The sequence below is a fragment of the Chenopodium album genome, chromosome 1 (genome assembly GCF_948465745.1).
Source record: "Chenopodium album chromosome 1, dcCheAlbu1.1, whole genome shotgun sequence".
NCBI lineage: Eukaryota > Viridiplantae > Streptophyta > Magnoliopsida > Caryophyllales > Amaranthaceae > Chenopodium > Chenopodium album.
Genome location: NC_137834.1, coordinates 55,789,040 through 55,809,338, shown reverse-complemented (window position 1 = coordinate 55,809,338; position 20,299 = coordinate 55,789,040). Strand labels below are relative to the sequence as shown.

The window sequence follows — 20,299 nt, the reverse complement described above, 5'->3', positions numbered from 1 at the left end:
AAAAAAATCAAATCTCAACATTCATCAAATTTATCTCTCCTCCTTCATCATCAAATTCTCACTCCTCTTTCATCTTCCCATCTTCTGTCCAGATCTGGAGGTAGTCTCCCGTGATTTTCGTGGGTGTGGTGGTTGTGGGCGGCACGAGCTTCGTGAAGGTGGTTTCGTGGGTGTGGTGGTTTTATGGGTTTCGTGGGTGTGGTGGTTTTGTGGGTTTCGTGGGCGGATCTACGTGACAATAGTCATGGGTCTGGGTCTAGGTTTTGTGGTGGTTGATTTTCGAGGGTAGGAGGCGACGTGGTGTTGGGTTTCGTAGGGTAGTGGGTGGCGTGATTTTCGGTTTCGTGGTGGTGGTTTAATTAGAATTAATTCGATCAACTCCTGGTGGTGGTGGTGGTGGTTTAATTGGCATTATTAGGGGCTTTTGTGGTGGTGGATTTTGGTGGGTTAGTTTTTTTGGTGCATTTTGGTGGGTTTTGGTGGTGGTTTTCGGTGGGTTCGTAGGTGTCGGTGGTTTTCGGTGGGTTCGGTGGTGGTGGTGATCTTTGTGGGTTCGGTGGTGGTGGTGGTTTTTGGTGGGTTCAGTGGTGGTGGTGATCTTGGTGGGATCGGTGGTGGTGGTTTTTAGTGCTGGGTTTGGTGGTTGTTCTTGTTATTTGTGGTTTTATTTTAAATGGATTAGTGCTTAAGTACATGCCCTTATATTTCAATAATCTTGTTTTAAAACTTTTGCCTAGGATTCCGTGCTACCCCCCTTTGTTGCAGATAACTGTTAACGGAGGTAGTAATTTTGTTTTATAAAATATATAGATCTGGGTGTAAGGTGGGGATAAGGTGAGTACGAAGTGGGGCGGGTACAATGTTAAATCCACCCCCGCCCCATCACCCATGGTGGGTATGATTTTTATCCCCATCCCCGCCCCACCACCTACCAAACCAAGACCCATCCCCGCCCCACTGGGGCGGGGATGGGGCGGGTCTCCTACTTGACCCGCCCCACTGACATCCCTATTGTAATCTGTTTACCCCTTTCACTGATTCTGCTTAATTTTCTATTAATTAAATTTTTCTTATTAATTTCTGGAGAGAAGGGTGATTTGTTGCTGTGATATTTGGGCATTTGTGTAATTATGCAAGGTAATCAAATCAACTATTTTGAATACGCTGGGGTTTGGAGCGTTTTCAAAATAAGCTGATTCATACCAATCAGCTAATGTAATGCTCCCCAAATACCTCAATTAAATGATTGGTTTGGTCAAATCCTCTAAGGCCCTGTTCTTTTGAGCTTATGGGCAGAGCAGATTAAATTTCAGCAGAGCAGAGCAGATTTCAGGATAGCCGAGTAGAGTCGAGTAGAGCAAATTTCAACATTATTATTAATACTATTATTAATGTTATTTTTTATTAATGTTATTTTTTATTATTATTATTATTAATTATTATTAATATTATTAATTATTAAAATTATTATTATTATTATTAATTATTAAAATTATTATTATTAATAATAATTATTATTAAAATTATTATTAATTATTAAAATTAATAATAATAATAATAATAATTAATAATTTTAATTTTAATAATAATAATAATTATTATTATTAATATTAAAATTAATAATAATAATAATATTTATTATTATTATTTTTATTATTATTATCATTAATAATGATAATTATATATAATAATAATTATTATTATTAATTATTTAAATTATTATTATTATTAATTATTTAAATTATTATTATTAGTAGTAGTTATTAAAATTATTATTAATTATTAAAATTATTATTAATTATTAAAATTATTATTAATTATTAAAATTATTTTTAATATTAATAATTATTATAAATAATAAATTATTATCATTAATACAATATTAGTTATTATTATTGAATATTAATTATTATTGTTGTTATTATTAATTATTATTTGAAAATTAAGTAGAGCAGAGCAGAGTTGAGCATATTTCTTTTGAGTAGAACAGATTTGATTTGAGCAGAGCAGAGCAAAGCAGAGCCGAGCCACTCTAAAGAACGGGGCCTTATCTATATATTATATTAAAAGACAAGCGCCTCAATGTGAGGATGACAAATGTCACTCTCTCATTGGCTTATCTTATGTATAAAATATATCTATATAATTACTGTTTACATATTCAAGCATAGTTATTTTCGTTAAACTTCAAACAATAAAAACAAGTTTCTATACATGCATAAGATTTTCATGATTTCCTAACATAAATATTGATTTATTTTTTTATAATAAATATATACTTTTCAATAATACAAATAATCCATAAAGTCTTTCCAATCTTTATTTATACTTTCCCAAAATAGTCTACAAGTTATCCTAAATTCAATTCAAGTAATCGGATGAATACAAAAGTTTTTGATAAAAATACAAAATAGTGTAAAAATTACTTTTATCGTTTATTGTACTCCTTGACAAATACTGAATGCTGAGCCGAAATGTTGTCTTGGAAAAAAATACATAATCTTGAACATAAATTTAATTTTAATTGGCCTTTCGTTTTCTATACAATGTCTTTTGCAATGACCTTTTGTTTTTCTTGCATAAAAAAAATAAAAAAAAAAAAAAAAAAACCCCAATAACCAATCTAAACAAGAAGAATAAAAGTTAAATTGAATTAGACATTTGGCGGAAAAGGGATAGATATAAATTGTAACTATTACTCGTGTTTTAAATTGTAATATTCGTATTAACAATGCTATTACTTATGAATTTTTTTTTAGAAAAACTAACATTTTGATTTAAAAATCGTGCATTGCTCATGTACTATACTAGATATACAACAATCATGTGCAATAATTTATGTTGTTTTATACATAATAATACTTTTAATTATGATAGTATGTGTATATAATATAATATTTTTTATAATATAAAAAATATGTATATAATATAATATTTTATAACACGTGTCCTCCATACCAAGTGTAGTCCCAATCACCACTACACCAATTGGTTGTTGGTGTAGTGGTGATTGAAACTACACTAGGTAAGGAGGACCTGTGTTCGCTCTCCTGCAACAACAATCGTAAGGGGAATGAAACCTAATAACCTAGAACTGATCCTCAAATCTGGATTAGCCCAAAGGATGAACCGGATAGGACACCCAAAACTCAATGCATATATGACGGGAATTAACTTATCCTTTATCTATCTTATACAAAACTCCAAAGTCTAAATTTTTTTTCAAAATATAATAATAACATTTGTAAATTTTTGTTAATATGAAAGATATAAACCTATCAAAATGTATATATAGTTAAATTGTTTAATAACTTATATCGAATGCGTAGTTTTATTAAAATTATTTGTATGTAATCATTAAATGTGTTGGATGTTGTGTAACTATGCAATGTCTAAAACTTTAGTTGAGCGACTTTGATTTAGTGATTGTACGGTAAAAAGATATTGACTTCGATCTTGAAACCTAATAGTCTAATAAATTCTAAATAGAAAAATTAAAACAAAAGGAAATGAAAATAGTAAATGGCTTTAAATATTGAAATAAACATAACCTTTTAAATCAATTTAGCGAATTCAAAAGATAATTTTTAGGCTTTTAAAATTAAATGGGGGAAAATATATGTAAAAAGAACATTTTTAGATATATAAATGTCCATGCAATATTATAAGAGTTTTGTTAACCTTTTTATAATTAAGGTAGGAATAATTCTTAGTAATATATACTCCGTATATTTTATTTATATAAAACTATCAGTATCCATACCTATATACGAAGTATTTGTGTTGTATACTATATTTACAGCTGTTGGTTATATATGTGACTATTATATAATATATAGTTTTTGGCACAATGGTTAACTTAGGAAAATATATGTTCTGGTAGGTCAAATATAAGGTTATTGTTGTGTCTATAGATTTAATGAGTGCGACGGGTAAATAAAACATGTATATATTAGATTGATTGTAGCTAATGATACAGATGGTATGATAAGAAAATTTTAGTTTTTTCTCAACGGGAGATATAAATAAATTAGTCCGCTTCTTATATAGCTGTGTGGAGTATTATTCAATTAATAAAATAACATTATAAAAAATTAAAAGAAATTCAAATAACATTCCTTTAATTTTTTTTATTGACCATTAGTAACCAAGTCCTTTAATAGCAAATGAATTACCTTTGTTTTTATTTTTTATTTTTTCTACGGGTTTAATAATTTGATTTGTAAACCGTGCATCGCACGTGCACTATGCTAGTTGTGCTAAAAAAAGCTGTTTTAAAACGCTGATAACCAAACACGGCCGAAATCAATACGCATGCGGCACTTCTCCCTCCCAAAAAAAAAAAAAAAAAAAAAAAAAATTACTTGTACTACGTAATATTAATCTTATAAAAAAATACTTAAAGCAGAAGGCACAGTTTATCTCAATTGCTATCCATTTCACGTTTCTTCGTTCACCGTCGCAGTTCATTTGCTGCCACCGTTACATCTCCTCTCAGGTTAGTTTAAACGCTTGACTCATTATTTTTCCAATTGCAGATTTTAGGGTTTTTATTGAATTTTTTGTCCGATTATTGCTTTTAATCTGGGTTCCATGGTAAATTGAAGTCGATTAATGAAAAGTCATTTGAAATTGATTGATTATGCAAAAGCCCTATTTTTTTTACTGTAGTGTTTCAATGTAAAATCCCAAATGCGTGCAATTATTCTGACTTTTTTTTTTCTCCATTAGTTGTTAGATTATTTCTGTGTTGAATAATTTTAATTGAGATTGTGTTAAATTTACAGTTTGCTGGTTTCCAAAAAAAAAAAAAAAAAAAAATTTACAGTTTGCTGTTTCTTGAATTGGGATAATGCATGTGTTTTTTATGTGGGTTACAATCATAGGCTCATAGCACGAAAGATAAATTTATAGGTTGACCCATGCCATATGAATTACTTCGTATAATTGAAGACATTATTGTTGATTTAATATGTATAACATTATTGTTGTATCTCTCTGTTTTGTTTAATTTCCTCTTATTCTTAGATCTGCTCTACTTTTTATGGGTTCTGTATTATCTAGAATGGAGTATTTTTGGTTCAATTTTGTTATAAATTACATGGGTTTTTGTTAGAATTTCAATCCATTATATGATTCTTTTGACTTCAATTTCAATGAATTTATTTATCTTTTACGAGCGGTTTAGTAAGCAATTCTTGTCTTGGTTATTGAGTATTGTAACCGATTCATGTGGTCATTAATTTATTGGGTTTGTTTCCTCGGCTCGAGATAGTAGTCATTGACTAAAGAAATTTAGTTTAAATTCTATTCGTCTCTGTCAACACCGAACAACTCTCGTTATCTATTGCTATTACCCTTGGGAGAAGTAGATAGTTGAAAAAATGTATCAAAAGGATTAACCAATTATTTGTTGATTGACTTTATGCGTCACATTGCAGTACCATATGAAATGAAATCAACTACAACTCTCTGATTATTAATAAAAGATGGGAATGAAAAGTTACCTTCAAAAGGATGAGCATATTGTGTAGAGGATGGTATTATATACCTTCAAAATGGTACACAAAACAATACCATTATAATTGTAAGAAAAAACTTTAGTGATCAATACCTCATACGGATGAATACTCTGCTGCATAGCAAAGACTAATGAATTGAGGTGGTTGTATTTTTCACACATGGTGGCTGAGTGTGTAGTTGGGTTTATCGCTTCACCCTATGTTGACCTGTGGTCCACTTTGGCCCTACAAAATGTGACTGGTTCATTGGAATCGCCAAATTATTGTCCTTTGTTTGATAACTGTATCGTAGAGCATGATTGGATTATTATTAGGTATCTTGTTTTCTTGGGGGATTGGGGCAGGGATTACTAATAAGGGACAAATTCTTTTATTGTGTATGTTAAGCTGTTTTAGATTTATTTTTATTTTTATTTTTTATTTTTTATTTTTTTATGGTGGAAGAATCTTAGAAGTACTGAAGTAAGTGGTAAGTTACCCTTAAGACTCGTTGTGGGTCTGAATTTATTTTCTTTATTTCTGTGCTTCAAGTGCTTGTTTTAGATTTTGTATCAGGTTTCTTGCATCATGTAATCTGATCTTTAATTTTCATTCGTGATAAACATCAAAAGACAAGAGGGGTAAAGTTGCGATGTATTATGAACCTTTATCCTCTTTATTGGGAACCTTTAAAACTTTAGATCTTCAATGTACTATATAAAACCTTTTAAGAATATGTCCTAACATTTTCCTTTTATGGAAGTTTCGTATTTATTGCAATGTTTTCTTATGTGTACGTGATTCCTCTAGATCTCTCTCTATATCATATAGGTACATTGTGTTATTTCTTTATATCTCTCTCACCATCACATGGTCTGCTAAAATATTGTGCTTCACCTACATGTTTCAATAATGAAAGAACTAAGGACGTATATACTAGTACCATCTAAAATTGGCATGAATTGCTAGGGGATGGTAGCATACTGCAAAAGTGGCGTGGTGATGTTGCATTTTGGCCTTGTTTGGCAAATGGTTGTTGGCTGGTTTACTTGGCTTGTTTGACTAGCTGGAATGTTTGGCTGTTTATAATGGCTTTTGAAATTGGCTGTTTATAAAAGTGTTTGGTAAATTAATTGTTGGTTGTTGGCTGTTTATTAGATAATTTGTGGGCCAACAAGCCAAAAGCCAACAAAAAAGCTACTCAAAGCAGCTTTTTCATTTTGGCTTAAAAGCCAGCTTTTTCGCTAACTATAAAGCCAATTACCAAACACATTTTTTTGGCTGTTTGACCACCTAAAAAAGCCAAAAGCCAAAAACTTACCAAAAAGCCATTAAAAAGCCAATTACCAAACATGGCCTTTGTCTTTCTTATAAGCAATCTTGATTAATGTCACCATCTGAAGATAAATGCCAATTGAACTCTAATTGCCTTGCCTGATTGAGATATGGTTTGTATAAGTAATACGTATCTGAGTAACCTTTTTCTGATGAACTTCTTGTTTGTTTGCATACAGTTTGAGGGCTTGACTTAGCAGAGTCAACTTATACTGTTATCAGGTGATAAGGAGGATTATGTGGGCATAAGCCAGAATTTGGAAATTACTATGGAAGCTGCACTCTACTGCACGCCTCTTAGATCCTCCTTATTCTCTTCTTCGTCACCTTCATTCTTTCCTTGTCCACTTATCCAAAAGAAAGTAAAACGCCTGCCTTATGTGTCTCAAATTCTTGACAATGCTGACAGCTCTGCTCTGGCGAAGACCCCCTCAAAATCTGTAACCCGTCGTCTGATTCTATTGCGTCATGCGGAGAGCTCATGGAATGATCATTCTTTACGGGGTAATCAATCCACAATTCTTTTTCTCCTAAAACATTTGTGCTTAGCTAAATGTTGGAACATTATAATATTTTTGAAGGTCTCAAGGTGTTGTTCCATACATGCCTAATGCTGTTTGACAGTAGTTTTTTTAATTCATCACTTCATTAAAGCTTTCACCATGGCTTAGTGAATTGTTTAGTCACTTACTGCTCCCGTCTGAAAGTTTTTTTACTCTATCCCTTAGACGTCTTTTCATCGAGGGTATAAACATGGCTTTTTGAAACTACATTAGTTTAGCTAACTTATTTCTCCTTTCTGAAAGTTTAAACCACCTTGGACCTCTACTTACAATTGGATTGTTACCATACCACGAGCTCTTTGGATCTTCTTGGGATGAATATAAGGGTAACCAAGCTATCATCGAAACTTCCTTGCCCCAAATAAAGTGACTTAACTGCGAAAATGAGTGTGGATTAAAGTCTCTAATTATAATTGATGCTATTATATGATTGGTTGACCCATGTACACATTTTAATTGTTTTTTTTCTGCTACAAGCCTACTCTAAGATTTTGAAGACGCCTTCCTACTTTCTGGTTTAACATTTGATGTCACTGCTAAACTCCTAATCTTTGACCCTCTTTTGCATATTATGCAAGCTTCATGTTAACTATGGACTTTTCTGACTTTGTTTAAACTAATTAGGTTGTTTCATTTATATTTCCTGTTGACTAGGTTAGTGCTCTGAAAATGAATACTTTTGTGCAGTAGTCATAACATAATAATTGGAAAAAATCACACATCCACAATATCACATTTATATTAATTGTACTTGATCCTATGGTAGCAAGGTCTTCTTAGTATTTGCTGAAATAAAAAAGAATTTTTGGGTCGGACTAGTTGCATAAAACAAAATCTTGAGATGTGTAAACTAAGGCGTGACAACTATTGTTTTATATTTTTGTAACAAAAAGTACCATTGCCTGGTTGTTGGCAAGTGTATTTGATATGTATGCTTAGGTTGGGAGTTTTATTTGGCTTGTGTATCATTTGATTTTGGTTTTTCATCTTATTCTTTTTCTTTTGCTTATTGTATACTTAATGTCTTCTTTCCCCTCTTTTTACTACATTTGCCTTTTTCATGGACTTAGAGAAAAAGACACAATTTGGCTGTTAAAGTTCTCAAATTATGTATTAATTTGTCCAAAAGGTACTTATATGTTCACTTTTTTGTGAAAAAGGACCTTATATGTTCAAAGTGGTGAAAAAGGTCCTTATAAGTCACTTTTGCTGTGAGGAGAGACCTTGACATTGGAATATGGCCGCTGACTTCACTTTTCCGAAGTTGATCATCATGTGAAATGCACGTGATGTTTAAAAAACGTCTTTTCCTTCGTTTGTTTTTCCCATGATTTTGAGGAAAGAGTAGGTTTTTTGAGAGAAATCTTGACGATAGAAAGAGAGGAAAAAGTAAAAATGTGGGGAAAAAAAAAACGAAATGGTCTTTTATTAAAGCATCACGTGCCACATGCGTGATGGTTTGCACCGAAAAAGTATAGTCAACGGCCATATTTCGACGTCTAGCTCCCTCCTCACAAGTCACTACAAAAGTACCTATTAATCTTATCAAAAGTTGATATCAGGAATTCGTAATGAGAAGTCTAATTAGATTACACTTGATAATATTATTTCTCATATATTAGTGAAATAATACTGATAAAGCTTGTATACACTGACCCTCTAAAAGCATATGCAACAAATTATTTGGAAGGAGTATACTTTTTTTGTCATAAACTTCCTTTTTCCCCATATTATTATTCAATTTCTTCTTACCTCACTCATTTCATTTTTGAATTTTGGCTATGGCTTTTTGTCTACTTTATAGTTGCCTTTTGGATTTTAGCTTGGTAATGTAGTTAAGGTCCTTAAGGAGCCCGAGCTAAGAATGAAAAAGTTGTTTAGAGTAGCTTTTTCTATATGCTTGTCCGCTTTTTCATTAATTTGCTACTCTATATACTTCTTTATGACAGCTAACAACCAATCTTCTTATTTTATATAGTTACTAGGTTAGAACCCGTGTGATGCACGGTTTATATAAAATCTATTTTTTATAATCTGCATATTTTAAAAAATAATGAATAAATAAATATAAATAAGTTTTATGCACTTTGTACAAATTTTATTATAATTTTAGATTTTTATCAAAATTATGATATAAATACTTGTTCAACGACTTCTAATACAAATTTCAATGTAGGAGTTCATTTATTAGTGTACTATTTACAATTGTTTCATTTCTAGGATAAGTTGATAGGTTGTAGTTGTAATGTAGAAGCTTCTAATATTCAAATTTCATAATTGTTATATATGGTAGCTCCACAACAGCAACAAAAAAAAAAAAAAAAAAAAAATGGAAGATGACATCATCCTTGTATTTAGGCGGGGATTTTTTTTATTAGAATGACATGTGGACAGTGATGACGTTAGCAAACGTTTTGTTTTAGTAATAGTTAATAGATGTAATCCAAAATTGAACTTTATTTTCAATTTTTGAAAGAACTTGATTTTCACAATTTTCAATTTATATAATTTTTATTGAACGTGATTTTTATTTTATAAGTTAAATATTTTTTTATTATTAATATTGTGATTAAATTTTTATCGAAAATTTATAATTTTATTTGTTTAATGTAATAAAAAAATGTGATTTTATTCGCCGATGACACTTGAATTGATTAAGAGTAAATAAAATTCTCATAACAATTTATTGAAAATTTGCATCAATCACTATTCATTGTTTTTCAAATATGTGTAGATTAAATTTAAATTGTTAAATTTCATTTGTTAATTTTCTTAGGTGGCGAGTGAATTTTTCAATTCTAAAATAAAATGTAAATCTAATTTTGTCATTGGTCTAATAATACGGTGCGATGCACGATCTTTTTAATAAATCATTTTGTATAATTTTTAGTTTTTGAAATAATATAAATTTTAACATCTAAAGATAATTTTTAGTTCTTTTAAGAAAGACAAGTTTTAGCTTTTTAAAAAAATTAAAATATCAATAAATTACTATTCATTGTTTTTACTTAAATATTAAAATTCTTAAGTCTCATTCGTTAATTTTGTTTAGGCGATGATTGAATTTTTTTAAAATCTAAGATAAAATACTAATCTAATTTTTAATTGGTCGAAAAAAACACCTCTGCTTATGTGGCGCGCCAAATGCTCTCGAAAAATGTCTACTTTATTTATATATTAGATTTATTACTTCTGTTCCATATTATGTGCGACATTTACTTAAAATGGATTCTACACATTATGTGCCACAAATGTGTTTTTTTTTTTTTTTTTTTTTTTTCTTTCTAGTTGTTATTTCTCTCAATCTCTATCTTCATCACATGTATCTTTATCTTTCTCTCTCCATTTAACACTTAAAAACAATTTTTGCCTAGGAATCCATAGCAAGCGCTTTGTTGCACATTATATGAAACGGATGTAGTATTTTTAATAACTAATGCTATCAGCTTATTGAAATAACTAATACAAACAGACAAGATTCCTAAATCTTGCTTTGATATCATTATTTTGTTAGATCATGATCGTCCACTGAGTAAAGCTGGTCGTGCTGATGCTGCTGACGTCTCATACAGACTTCAACTCTTAGGTTGGGTCCCTGAGCTGATCTTATGCAGGTTTGTTATTTCTTATGAACTAATGTTTTATTATTTCCATATTATATCTACTCAGAAGCAGCTTACTCATTTTTCTGATAACACTTTTCTTTCTTTCTGGCAGTGATGCAACAAGGACAAGGGAGACACTCTTGGTTATGCAAGAGCGAGTCAGGGGGTTCTTACAGGCTGCTGTACATTTCATTCCTAGTTTTTACTCGATTGCTGCTATGGATAGGCAGACTGCGGAACACCTTCAAAAGATGATTTGCAAATTCTCTTCAGATGACATTTTTACAGTTATGTGAGTTAATTTACTGCATATGTTTCTCATGCCCTTTTCTGGAATATATACTTCTGACCGCATATATTAAGCACGGTTGATAAACATTTGATAATTCTCTTGTAACCTTATATACATGTAGTAAGTTATGGTTCCAATTCAGATGCCAAATGAAGTGAAACAATCTATGAGTATTGAAAAGGAGGGAGAATGGAAAGGCATAAATATTATGGGTGAGATAATATATGAGGTTTGTCCTATATTTTAAAAAGTGCGCCTAGGTGCAAACTAAAACACCTTGACCTTGCCATGGGCAGTACAGGAGGCGACAAAAAGCACAGGACTCAGTCCGCCTCTACCAAGGCATTAGCACCTCATGTTCAAATGCTTAAGAGAATTTATTTTTCTTAGATTTAAAAAAAAAAAAAATCAATTTTCTTGACTATTAAACCTTACCCGGTTGGTTCTAATTGAATTGGTTGAAACATAGTTGGAAAGATTGGTGAACGGAATTCTAGTAAATTAACTAAGAAATCAAATTGAAAGTTAACTGAATTTTTGAATTAAATGTTCAAGGGGGGTTGATGAAGGGGAAGAGGTAGGAAAATGGGAAATTAGGGAAAAAAGCTAGAGGATAAAAAGACAAAACAAAAAGATAAATTAAGGGGGATACATGTTAGATAAATTTATTTAAAATTGTAGATACTTCTTTGATTAGCTTGATAAATAAAATCAATTCTCATTTCGAGTAGAGTTTGGAATTTTGTACCTGTATCATCTTAAGTTTAGCACGAAAGGTCCAAGGTACTGCTAATTTGGCCAATAGCATAGAGTCTGGATTTAATGATGCATTACATGAGATGATGTGTAAGAAAAATAAGTTTGTGTGTATTGACCAACTTAATTGTAGAAATTATGTCTTAGGAAGCTCCTTCCTATTTTCAATTTCATTCTAATCCTAGAATAACTAAGTAATAAGTTGGATGAATCACAAATATAACCAAATTTCTTTTTGGTGTATGGGACATAACAAAGGATGGGAGGAAGCAGCCTCTACGTTCACTGGTTCAGTAATTGAATTGGATACGTGCAATGCTGCTTTGCTTGAAGCCACTGGGAAATCCTGGGAAGAGGTAAGATCTCTTATATTTACTCAAAATTTTCTGTTGCAATGAATAATTAGATGACAATACTGCTTTTAGCAACCAGAGCAAAGATCCATTACGGGTCTTGGCTGTCACACCAACGAAGAAGGCCCATATAGTTTTTAACCAACTTGATCTTTTGCTGTACATGTCAATACTTTTTGTTAAAAGTTGGATTCCAAGAACATGAAGACTAATTTGTAACAAAAAGTAGGTTTGCAACTAGATTATGAAAAATTTCTTCAAGTCTCACTTTGTTTTAACCAGTGTATTTTATTTCTCAATGCCAGCAGTTTTCGATCATGTATATTGGCTATTAGTAGATTGTAGATGGATAAAAATCTAGAGACCAGAGTTAGGCTGTTTGGTTTTACAGGTCAATTTGTTAACTCTTCAGGGCATTAGTGGCTCACATTCGTAGCTAAGTGTAAAAAGTGAAAGAGAGGAAGAAGGTTGGGAACCATTTGAATATACAAGGTAGACATGAAAATTAAAAATTTCAGTCTTTGTTATATTAACTTGAATAAAGGAATTATGAGCTCAGGAAGGATTATGTATGACTTAGTGGGGTACGAGATATGATATACTTAAGGTTTTGCTTCTATATCTTGGTGATTTTATGTCCAATTCAACCGTTTACTAATGTTGTAAATGCTTATTTGGTTGGCAATTGTTCTATTGTTTTCAATTATACTCTCCTTAGTAAACATTGGACAAAGGGCGTGTTCTGAACTGAACTGAATTGAACTTATTGGAGCTGAACTTAACTGAAAAGGAAATTAAGGTAAGAACTGAACTGAACTTATTGGAGCTGAACTGAACTGAAAATAAGCCAAAGAGAACAGACCAAAAAACATATAGTTTAGTTTAATTCTGCTTTTCAAGCTTAGCTACATAGATGAAGTTGGTACTTTGTATTTATATAATCAACTTGTCGATTAGGATTAGTTGTCTATGTTATATATTCAATTTGAATATGTTGTTTTGACTAGAGAATTATTAAGATTCATCGTTGTGCCTAGAAAACTATTGATGAAATGCACTGAAAAGTAATGCATCCTTGTTCATTATGAATGATGACGTATGCGTTTGGAATTGAGATGATGGAGAACAAGTTTTATTCCGAGAGCTTTACATGATATGTTGTTTGTGTACACCAGAAATAACCTAAATTTAAACTTTCTTTTACACTTATCTTTGTTGATTGAACAAATGTAAAGGTTCCTTTAAATTTCTCTTTGTTGATTGTTGTGCTCTTTAGAATTCCTGTTTAACAATTCCTGACATAAATTAGAATACTCACCTTGCAGGCTTTTGAGTCATCTGGACTTGGAGGATGGAAGCTAAAAGGCCTTGTTAAGCCAAACAGCAACCCTGAGAACTATGTTCCCACGTGAAACCATTCTAAAAACGAAAAAAGTGTTCAGTAGCAACCAATATGCAACTCTTGTTGCCTGGTGTAACTCCTAAGTCGAACCAGCGTCGTTAGGGCTGAACAGACAAAACTTACAAGGATAGGCGGCCATATTGTCAACTGTTCAGGTCCAATCACTTCTTTCAGCCGCAAATATGAAGCTTGATACAAACCTACGATGTACTGCATACTTTATTGTGAAAAAAAAATAAAATTGTGTATAGCGATCTCATTAATCATAGATTCATAGAAACGGTTTAGCGGGTAACACTTTTTATATTTGTGCTATCTATAGCATTTTTTGCATGTTAAATCACGTCTTAAAAATTTCATGTAGCCTTTGAATAATTATAAAATAAATTGATCTCTTTGTTCATTACCTCGAAGAAGAGTTGCCTATGTAAAAGAATCTGTGAATACAAGCAACCAAATATTTAGAAGTGATGTTCATTGAAAGACTAAATAAACGTGCTTAGCTTTCAAATGTAGTGGCGTATTGAACTTATAACCTTTCAATTACTCAGGTCAACTTTTCAATATACCATTGCGTAGTAGAGGATCATTATTACTAAGGCACTAACCTTATCCTATTCGTATAGTTTTCCATTAAAATTTTGGGCAAGATGTATGTGTTTTTAGGCCTTTTAATTCACCTAAAAAAAGTCATTAATTTAAAAGAAGAAATATAACAGATATAATTTCAGTGTAGTAAAAATAATTTAAGTTCTAGCAAAAATAATTTCAGTTTAATAAGATGAAGTGAACAGAACCTTATAACATAAATATATATACATGGTAGGGTTTGCTAAGTAGAACTAGCCTTTGGACTTGTGCAATTCACGAGTTGTTCATAGGCATATAATGTAGCCTTTTGTTTTAAAACTAGTTGTTGGCCCGCACGATACCTCAGGTCATGTAATGTAATAAAGTATGAGATTCAAGATAGGTAATTATGATACATTAAAAATAGTTTGCAAAGAGTCACATCTATAATTAGTGATTTGTATGATCTCACAAATTTTATAATATGTAAGTTTAATTAAGTTTATTGGATTGACCCTTGATATTTGCATCCATATTTTGGACTCTACGTACTTGAGATTTTTTTTTTTCATTTCGTAAATGAATAAATATGATGTACTTTTTTTACAATAAATTATGATGTGCTTTTTTTTTTTTACAATAAATTATGATGTACTTGTGTTACAATTAGTAGTTGTGGTTTTCGAGCCATATTAATAATCAGTTTCATGTTAAATACGTCGCATTACTGTAGAGAATATTTCAAGCATTCTAAATTTGAATCCCACTGTGATCATACACTAAAGATTACTGTCTAGAACCATGACTGGATATTCGGGGATGAATGTACAAAACCAACCTAAAAGAGATTGAACCTGCCCTATAAAATAGGCATCTACTTTATTCTTCTCGTATTCATGTGCGCTTTCTGACTAACATGCAATCATTAGGTTAACCCTAAACCTGTTTAATCTATGTTGGTTGAATATTAATGCACAAATAAAACTATTATTTGTGATCACTTGAATTAAAATCATATTAGCCTAAATCAAATTATTAATTATCTTATTAGGCGTGATTTCAAGTACAAATTCCCTTTAAACCTGCATAAAAGGCGTGATCAAGCAATAACAATAATATATATCGAGCAACATGATATTAATAATAATCATCATCGTAACAATCTCAACCTCAATAAAGCTTAATAATAATAGCAAGATCCTAGACATGATACTAACATGATTAATAACAAATCCTAGCATGTCACTAAACATTAAAGATTAAAGCTTTAGCCATAACATGATACTAACATGATATTAGAAATAGGAAGCACCCTAAACATGATACTAGAAAACAATAAAAACATCATAACATGAAACTAGGAATATAATAAAAACCCTAAATATGATTCTAGGAATTAAATAAATCCAAGCATGCTTTCTATATCAAAAGAATAATTTAGAAGTAATCTAATTACTTACTTTGATGCCTCGTACCTCTTTATATCAAAACAATACACACGTTAGTAATTTCAAGGAAAATATTAAACAGTAAATCTAATCAAATAATTGAAATATGCGGTATAGTGTTTGTAAAAAGGCTAGGCTTAGAAAAAGAATAGAGAGGGAATAAGTTTTAGCTTAGAGAGAGAAGAGAGATGATTGTTGATGATCAAGATTGTTGATGATTGAAAAAGGGGATATATGACCTCTATTTATAGGAAAAAAAGAGAGTCGAAGAATAAGAAAAGAATCCGAATTCGAATTCGAATCAAAATAAAACTCGATGGACATCAGTTTTTACGAATTTTGTTTTTATCATATCTTTTGATCCATAAGTCCAAATAAGGCATATAATATGTCGTTGGAAAGCTCTTGAAATCTACTTTTCAAACCAATTAAAATCAGATAAAAATATTTTGTATATAAAAAGATATGGCCGAAATAGTGGGACGGTGTTAGTTTTGGATAGAGTTTCGTATTTCTTTCATATATTTTTCGTTATAACTCGGAATTAAGATAATTTCAAGATCTATCCAACGATATAAGATTTGGATAAAGATTATGAGGCACGAAAATAATATCTGACTGTCTTTAAACTTCTTTAAATTCGAATAGAATTATGATTTAAAAAAGGAATGTATTTTTAAAAACGGATAGTTTTTATTCAATTTCAAATGCTTTGATCTTATCTTTTAAAAAAGGATAATTAAGATCTTTTTAGAAACTTATAGAAGCTTCTAATAAATTCTAATTAGTTTAGGAATGAGATTAAGCCTTTGGACCCTCCTCATGATCATTGGGTCGTAGTTAAAATCCGGTTTGGGCCCAGTTTAGTATTTTGGCTATAACTTCCTCATTATTCATCGGAATTGGGCTTATAATATATCGTTGGAAAGTTCTTTTCAAACCCCATCCAACTACACCATTATTGGGCCCATATCATGGACCAAACTAAACTAGACTGGACGTTTTTCATAAACAGGGTACAAAAAGGAATATTTTCAAAAACAGAAAGAAGTATTTTTAATAAAACAACCTCATCACAAGACTCTTTCACATTTCACTTCGTTCGATAACCAATGACGTGAAAGGTATTCATCACTGGGTTTGGTTTTTTGGGAGACACAATCAGGTGTCTACAATTACCAAAACTAAAATGATTTTTTAATTAATAGATAGGAAATTTTGACATTTGCTACCAGGAATAACACCTCGCTTCACATTTGCTGCGAGTTAATTTTTATTTATTTATTTATTTATTATTTTTTTTACTTTGCTACCACTTAAATCAGAGTTTGTTAAAAATCACTACCTGATGTCTTACACCGTTACTATTTCCGTTAGTGGCGCCCAACCACCGCCCAGCCACCACTCCGTCCCTTCCCACCTCTCTTTTCCCCCATCAATGCTGCCCAACACTGTCCCCACCCAACCATGCCGAAAACGACCAAATTGAAAACCCGAACCACCTAACAGCCTCATGCTCACTATTCAGGCACCCATATTCTCTCCCTTCCCCCAAACAAACACCCAACCATGCCGGAAACACCGTCAACAATTTCAACCAGCACAAGAGTCCGCAAATTAGCCGCAAAACGCCCACCAATCATCCACCATAGCACCATAATTTCAACCCGCACCTCTCTTCACCGTAATAGAGCACCAATATATTGCGCAAAGGAGTTCCCCAACCACCCAAAACCACCATAAGAGAAACCAATAACAGGCGGTGATAAATAGTGTAGCCTCTAAATTGAAATAGTAGCCGCATTCCGCCTTTATTAGAACATTTGGAAAACTTGAAATTTTTTCAGATTTCAAATTAGATTAAGTTAAACAGCGGCGAGTGTTATCTTAATCCAGACAGTCGGTAGGGCCGTTTGTTTTTAAATATGGAACAATGTACCACCCAAATGGGAGATGCTCTCTTCGACAAATTCACCCAAATGGGCGTCGCCGATTGTCGTACTCATGTTGGAGCAGACGTTCTTACTCATGTTGGAGCAGACGGTAGTTGTTAAAACATATCCGGCCATAGGCCTCGTTACTTTGATTTAAAACAAACGTTTGGCCACTAAGTTTTTTGAGACTTAGCTTTATAAGTTTGGTTGGGCCGCCTGCATATTATGTAGACGGTACCCTCATATTAAAAGATGTATATAAACAAGTTTGGAAAGAAACAACTTTCTCAATAATGAACTCTTGTTCGGATGTTTACAAAATTTCAGAAGTAATACTTCTTTAGGTTATCTACATTCTAAGTTATTTCCAGCTGCCTGCCGTCTGGTGTTTCCAGCTGGTAGGTGACGTCTCTTACTTCTTTATAGATTCGGTAGGGGCCTTCCCAATTAGGGGTTAGCTTTCCATGTTCATTCGCCATATCGATTGCTTCCATTTTTCGTAGCACAAAGTCCCCAACCTTTAAGGGCCGCTTGTGCACTCTTTTGTTGTAAGCTCTAGTCATTCTCAGACGGTAGATCTCATGTCGCAAGGCGGCATTGCTCAAAATTTGGGCTGCCTCCCAAGCTCGATGCCTTTTCAACATGATAGTTGTCATAATTTGGAACTTCTAGCTCCATCACTTCAATGTTTTGGACCTGATAACCCTCATAGTACGGCTTGAGTCGATAACCGTTCACCTTGAATTCCTTCCTCATGTCCTCACTACGAATCTCCACCGCACCATGATCATACACCTTGGTGACAACAAACGGCCCAACCCACCGAGATTGAAGTTTACCTTATTGCAAATGTCTTTCGTGTGATGCGCTCATCATGAAATGCCTTAGTGTGATGGTACAAGAGAACGCTCTGCCCCATTCCAAATGTCTTTCGTGTGATGCGCTCATCATGAACTGCCTTAGTCTTCTCCTTATAAATTCTCGTATTTTCAAAAGCATCATTTTAGATTTCCTCTAGCTCTTGCAATTGAAGTTTCCTTTGCTCACCCGCTGCATCCATCTCCATATTGCATTGCTTCACGGCCCAAAAGGCTTTGTGTTCCAATTCTACCTGAAGGTGACAAGGTTTGCCGAAAACAAGCCTATATGGAGTCATCCCAATTGGCGTATTATAAGCTGTTCTGTACGCCCACAAAGCACCGTTAAGGCGGAGGCTCCAATCTTCTGTTTGGATTCACAGTTTTCTCGAGAATGGACTTGATTTCCCGATTGGAAGCCTCTACATGTCCATTTGTTTGTGGGTGATACGCAGTGGACACTCGATGAAACACATTATACTTCTTTAAGAGAGCTCCTACTGTTTTGTTGCAGAAGTGTGTCCCCTTGTCATTGATAATGGCCCTTGGAAATCCGTATCTGGCAAAGATATTTGATTTCAAAAATTCTGCAACAACTTTAGAATCATTAGTACGGGTGGCTATAGCTTCCACCCATTTCAAAACATAATCGACAGCAAGCAAGATATATTGAAAACCGAAAGAAGAAGGGAATGGTCCCATGAAATCCATACCCCAAATGTCAAAAATTTCACATATTAAAATAGGAGTTTGGGGTGTTTCATTCCTAGGACCTAATGTACCTGTCCTTTGACATTTGTCACAAGCCTTACAAATTTCATATGCATCTTTGAAAATTGATGGCCAGTAAAAACCGCTTTCCAAAACCTTGCATGCAGTTCTCTTTGGTCCAAAATGTCCTCCACAAGCATAAGAATGACAAAAAGTTAGTATGGAAAGAAATTCAGAATCAGGTACACACCTTCTGATCAGTTGATCAGCACAAAATTTCCAGAGATATGGGTCATCCCATATGTAGCATTTTGCTATGCTTTGCATCCGGTCTTTTTGCGCTTTAGTGAAGCTGACTGGAAACTTCCCGAATACAAGAAAATTCACAAAATCAGCATACCACGGATTTCCTTAGATCAAAGCATGAAGTTGCTCGTTGGGAAACTCTTCATTAATTGGAGCTTTACCTTCATCAGCTACAACGACTAACCTGCTCAAATGATCAGCAACACTATTGTCAGAACCTTTTTTTATCTTTTATTTCAACATTAAATTGCTGAAGCAATAAAATTCAACGTATTAGCCTTGGTTTGGATACATCCTTTGACCATAGATAGTTCAGCGCTGCATGATCTGTAAACACGACAATTTTAGTACCCAATAAATAAGATCTGAATTTGTCTAAAGCAAAAACTACAGCTTAAAGTTCTTTCTCAGTTGTAGTATAATTAGGTTGAGCCGCATCCAAAGTCTTCGAAGCATAGTAGATGGCATGGGGAACTTTTCCAACTCGCTGGCCTAACACTGCACCTACGGCATAATTAAAAGCATTGCACATCAGCTCGAACGGAAGCTCCCAGTTAGGAGGTTGTAGAACAGGAGCAGTGACCAACTTTTCTTTCAGATTATCAAATGCTTGCTTACATGCCTCATCAAAGTGAAACTCCACATCTTTTTGGAGTAGTCTGCATA

General features: G+C 32.7%; 1 protein-coding gene across 1 annotated transcript; it reads left to right on the top strand.

Moving 5' to 3' along the window:
• Positions 1-4,339: 4,339 nt before the first annotated feature.
• Positions 4,340-14,213, top strand: LOC145556186 (uncharacterized protein At3g52155, chloroplastic-like). Its single transcript, XM_081617830.1, has 6 exons — positions 4,340-4,498; positions 7,016-7,340; positions 10,914-11,013; positions 11,117-11,299; positions 12,294-12,408; positions 13,731-14,213. Exons 2-6 carry the CDS (start codon positions 7,106-7,108, stop codon positions 13,815-13,817), a joined length of 720 nt encoding a protein of 239 aa, XP_081473956.1. The 5' UTR covers positions 4,340-4,498; positions 7,016-7,105; the 3' UTR covers positions 13,818-14,213.
• Positions 14,214-20,299: the final 6,086 nt, after the last annotated feature.

Coding starts and splice junctions, on each gene's coding strand:
- LOC145556186 (XM_081617830.1), top strand. CDS start 7,106: ATGGAAGCTGCACTCTACTGCACGCCTCTTAGATCCTCCTTATTCTCT. Junction 7,341..10,913: donor GAATGATCATTCTTTACGGG/GTAATCAATCCA, acceptor TTATTTTGTTAG/ATCATGATCGTCCACTGAGT. Junction 12,409..13,730: donor CTGGGAAATCCTGGGAAGAG/GTAAGATCTCTT, acceptor CTCACCTTGCAG/GCTTTTGAGTCATCTGGACT.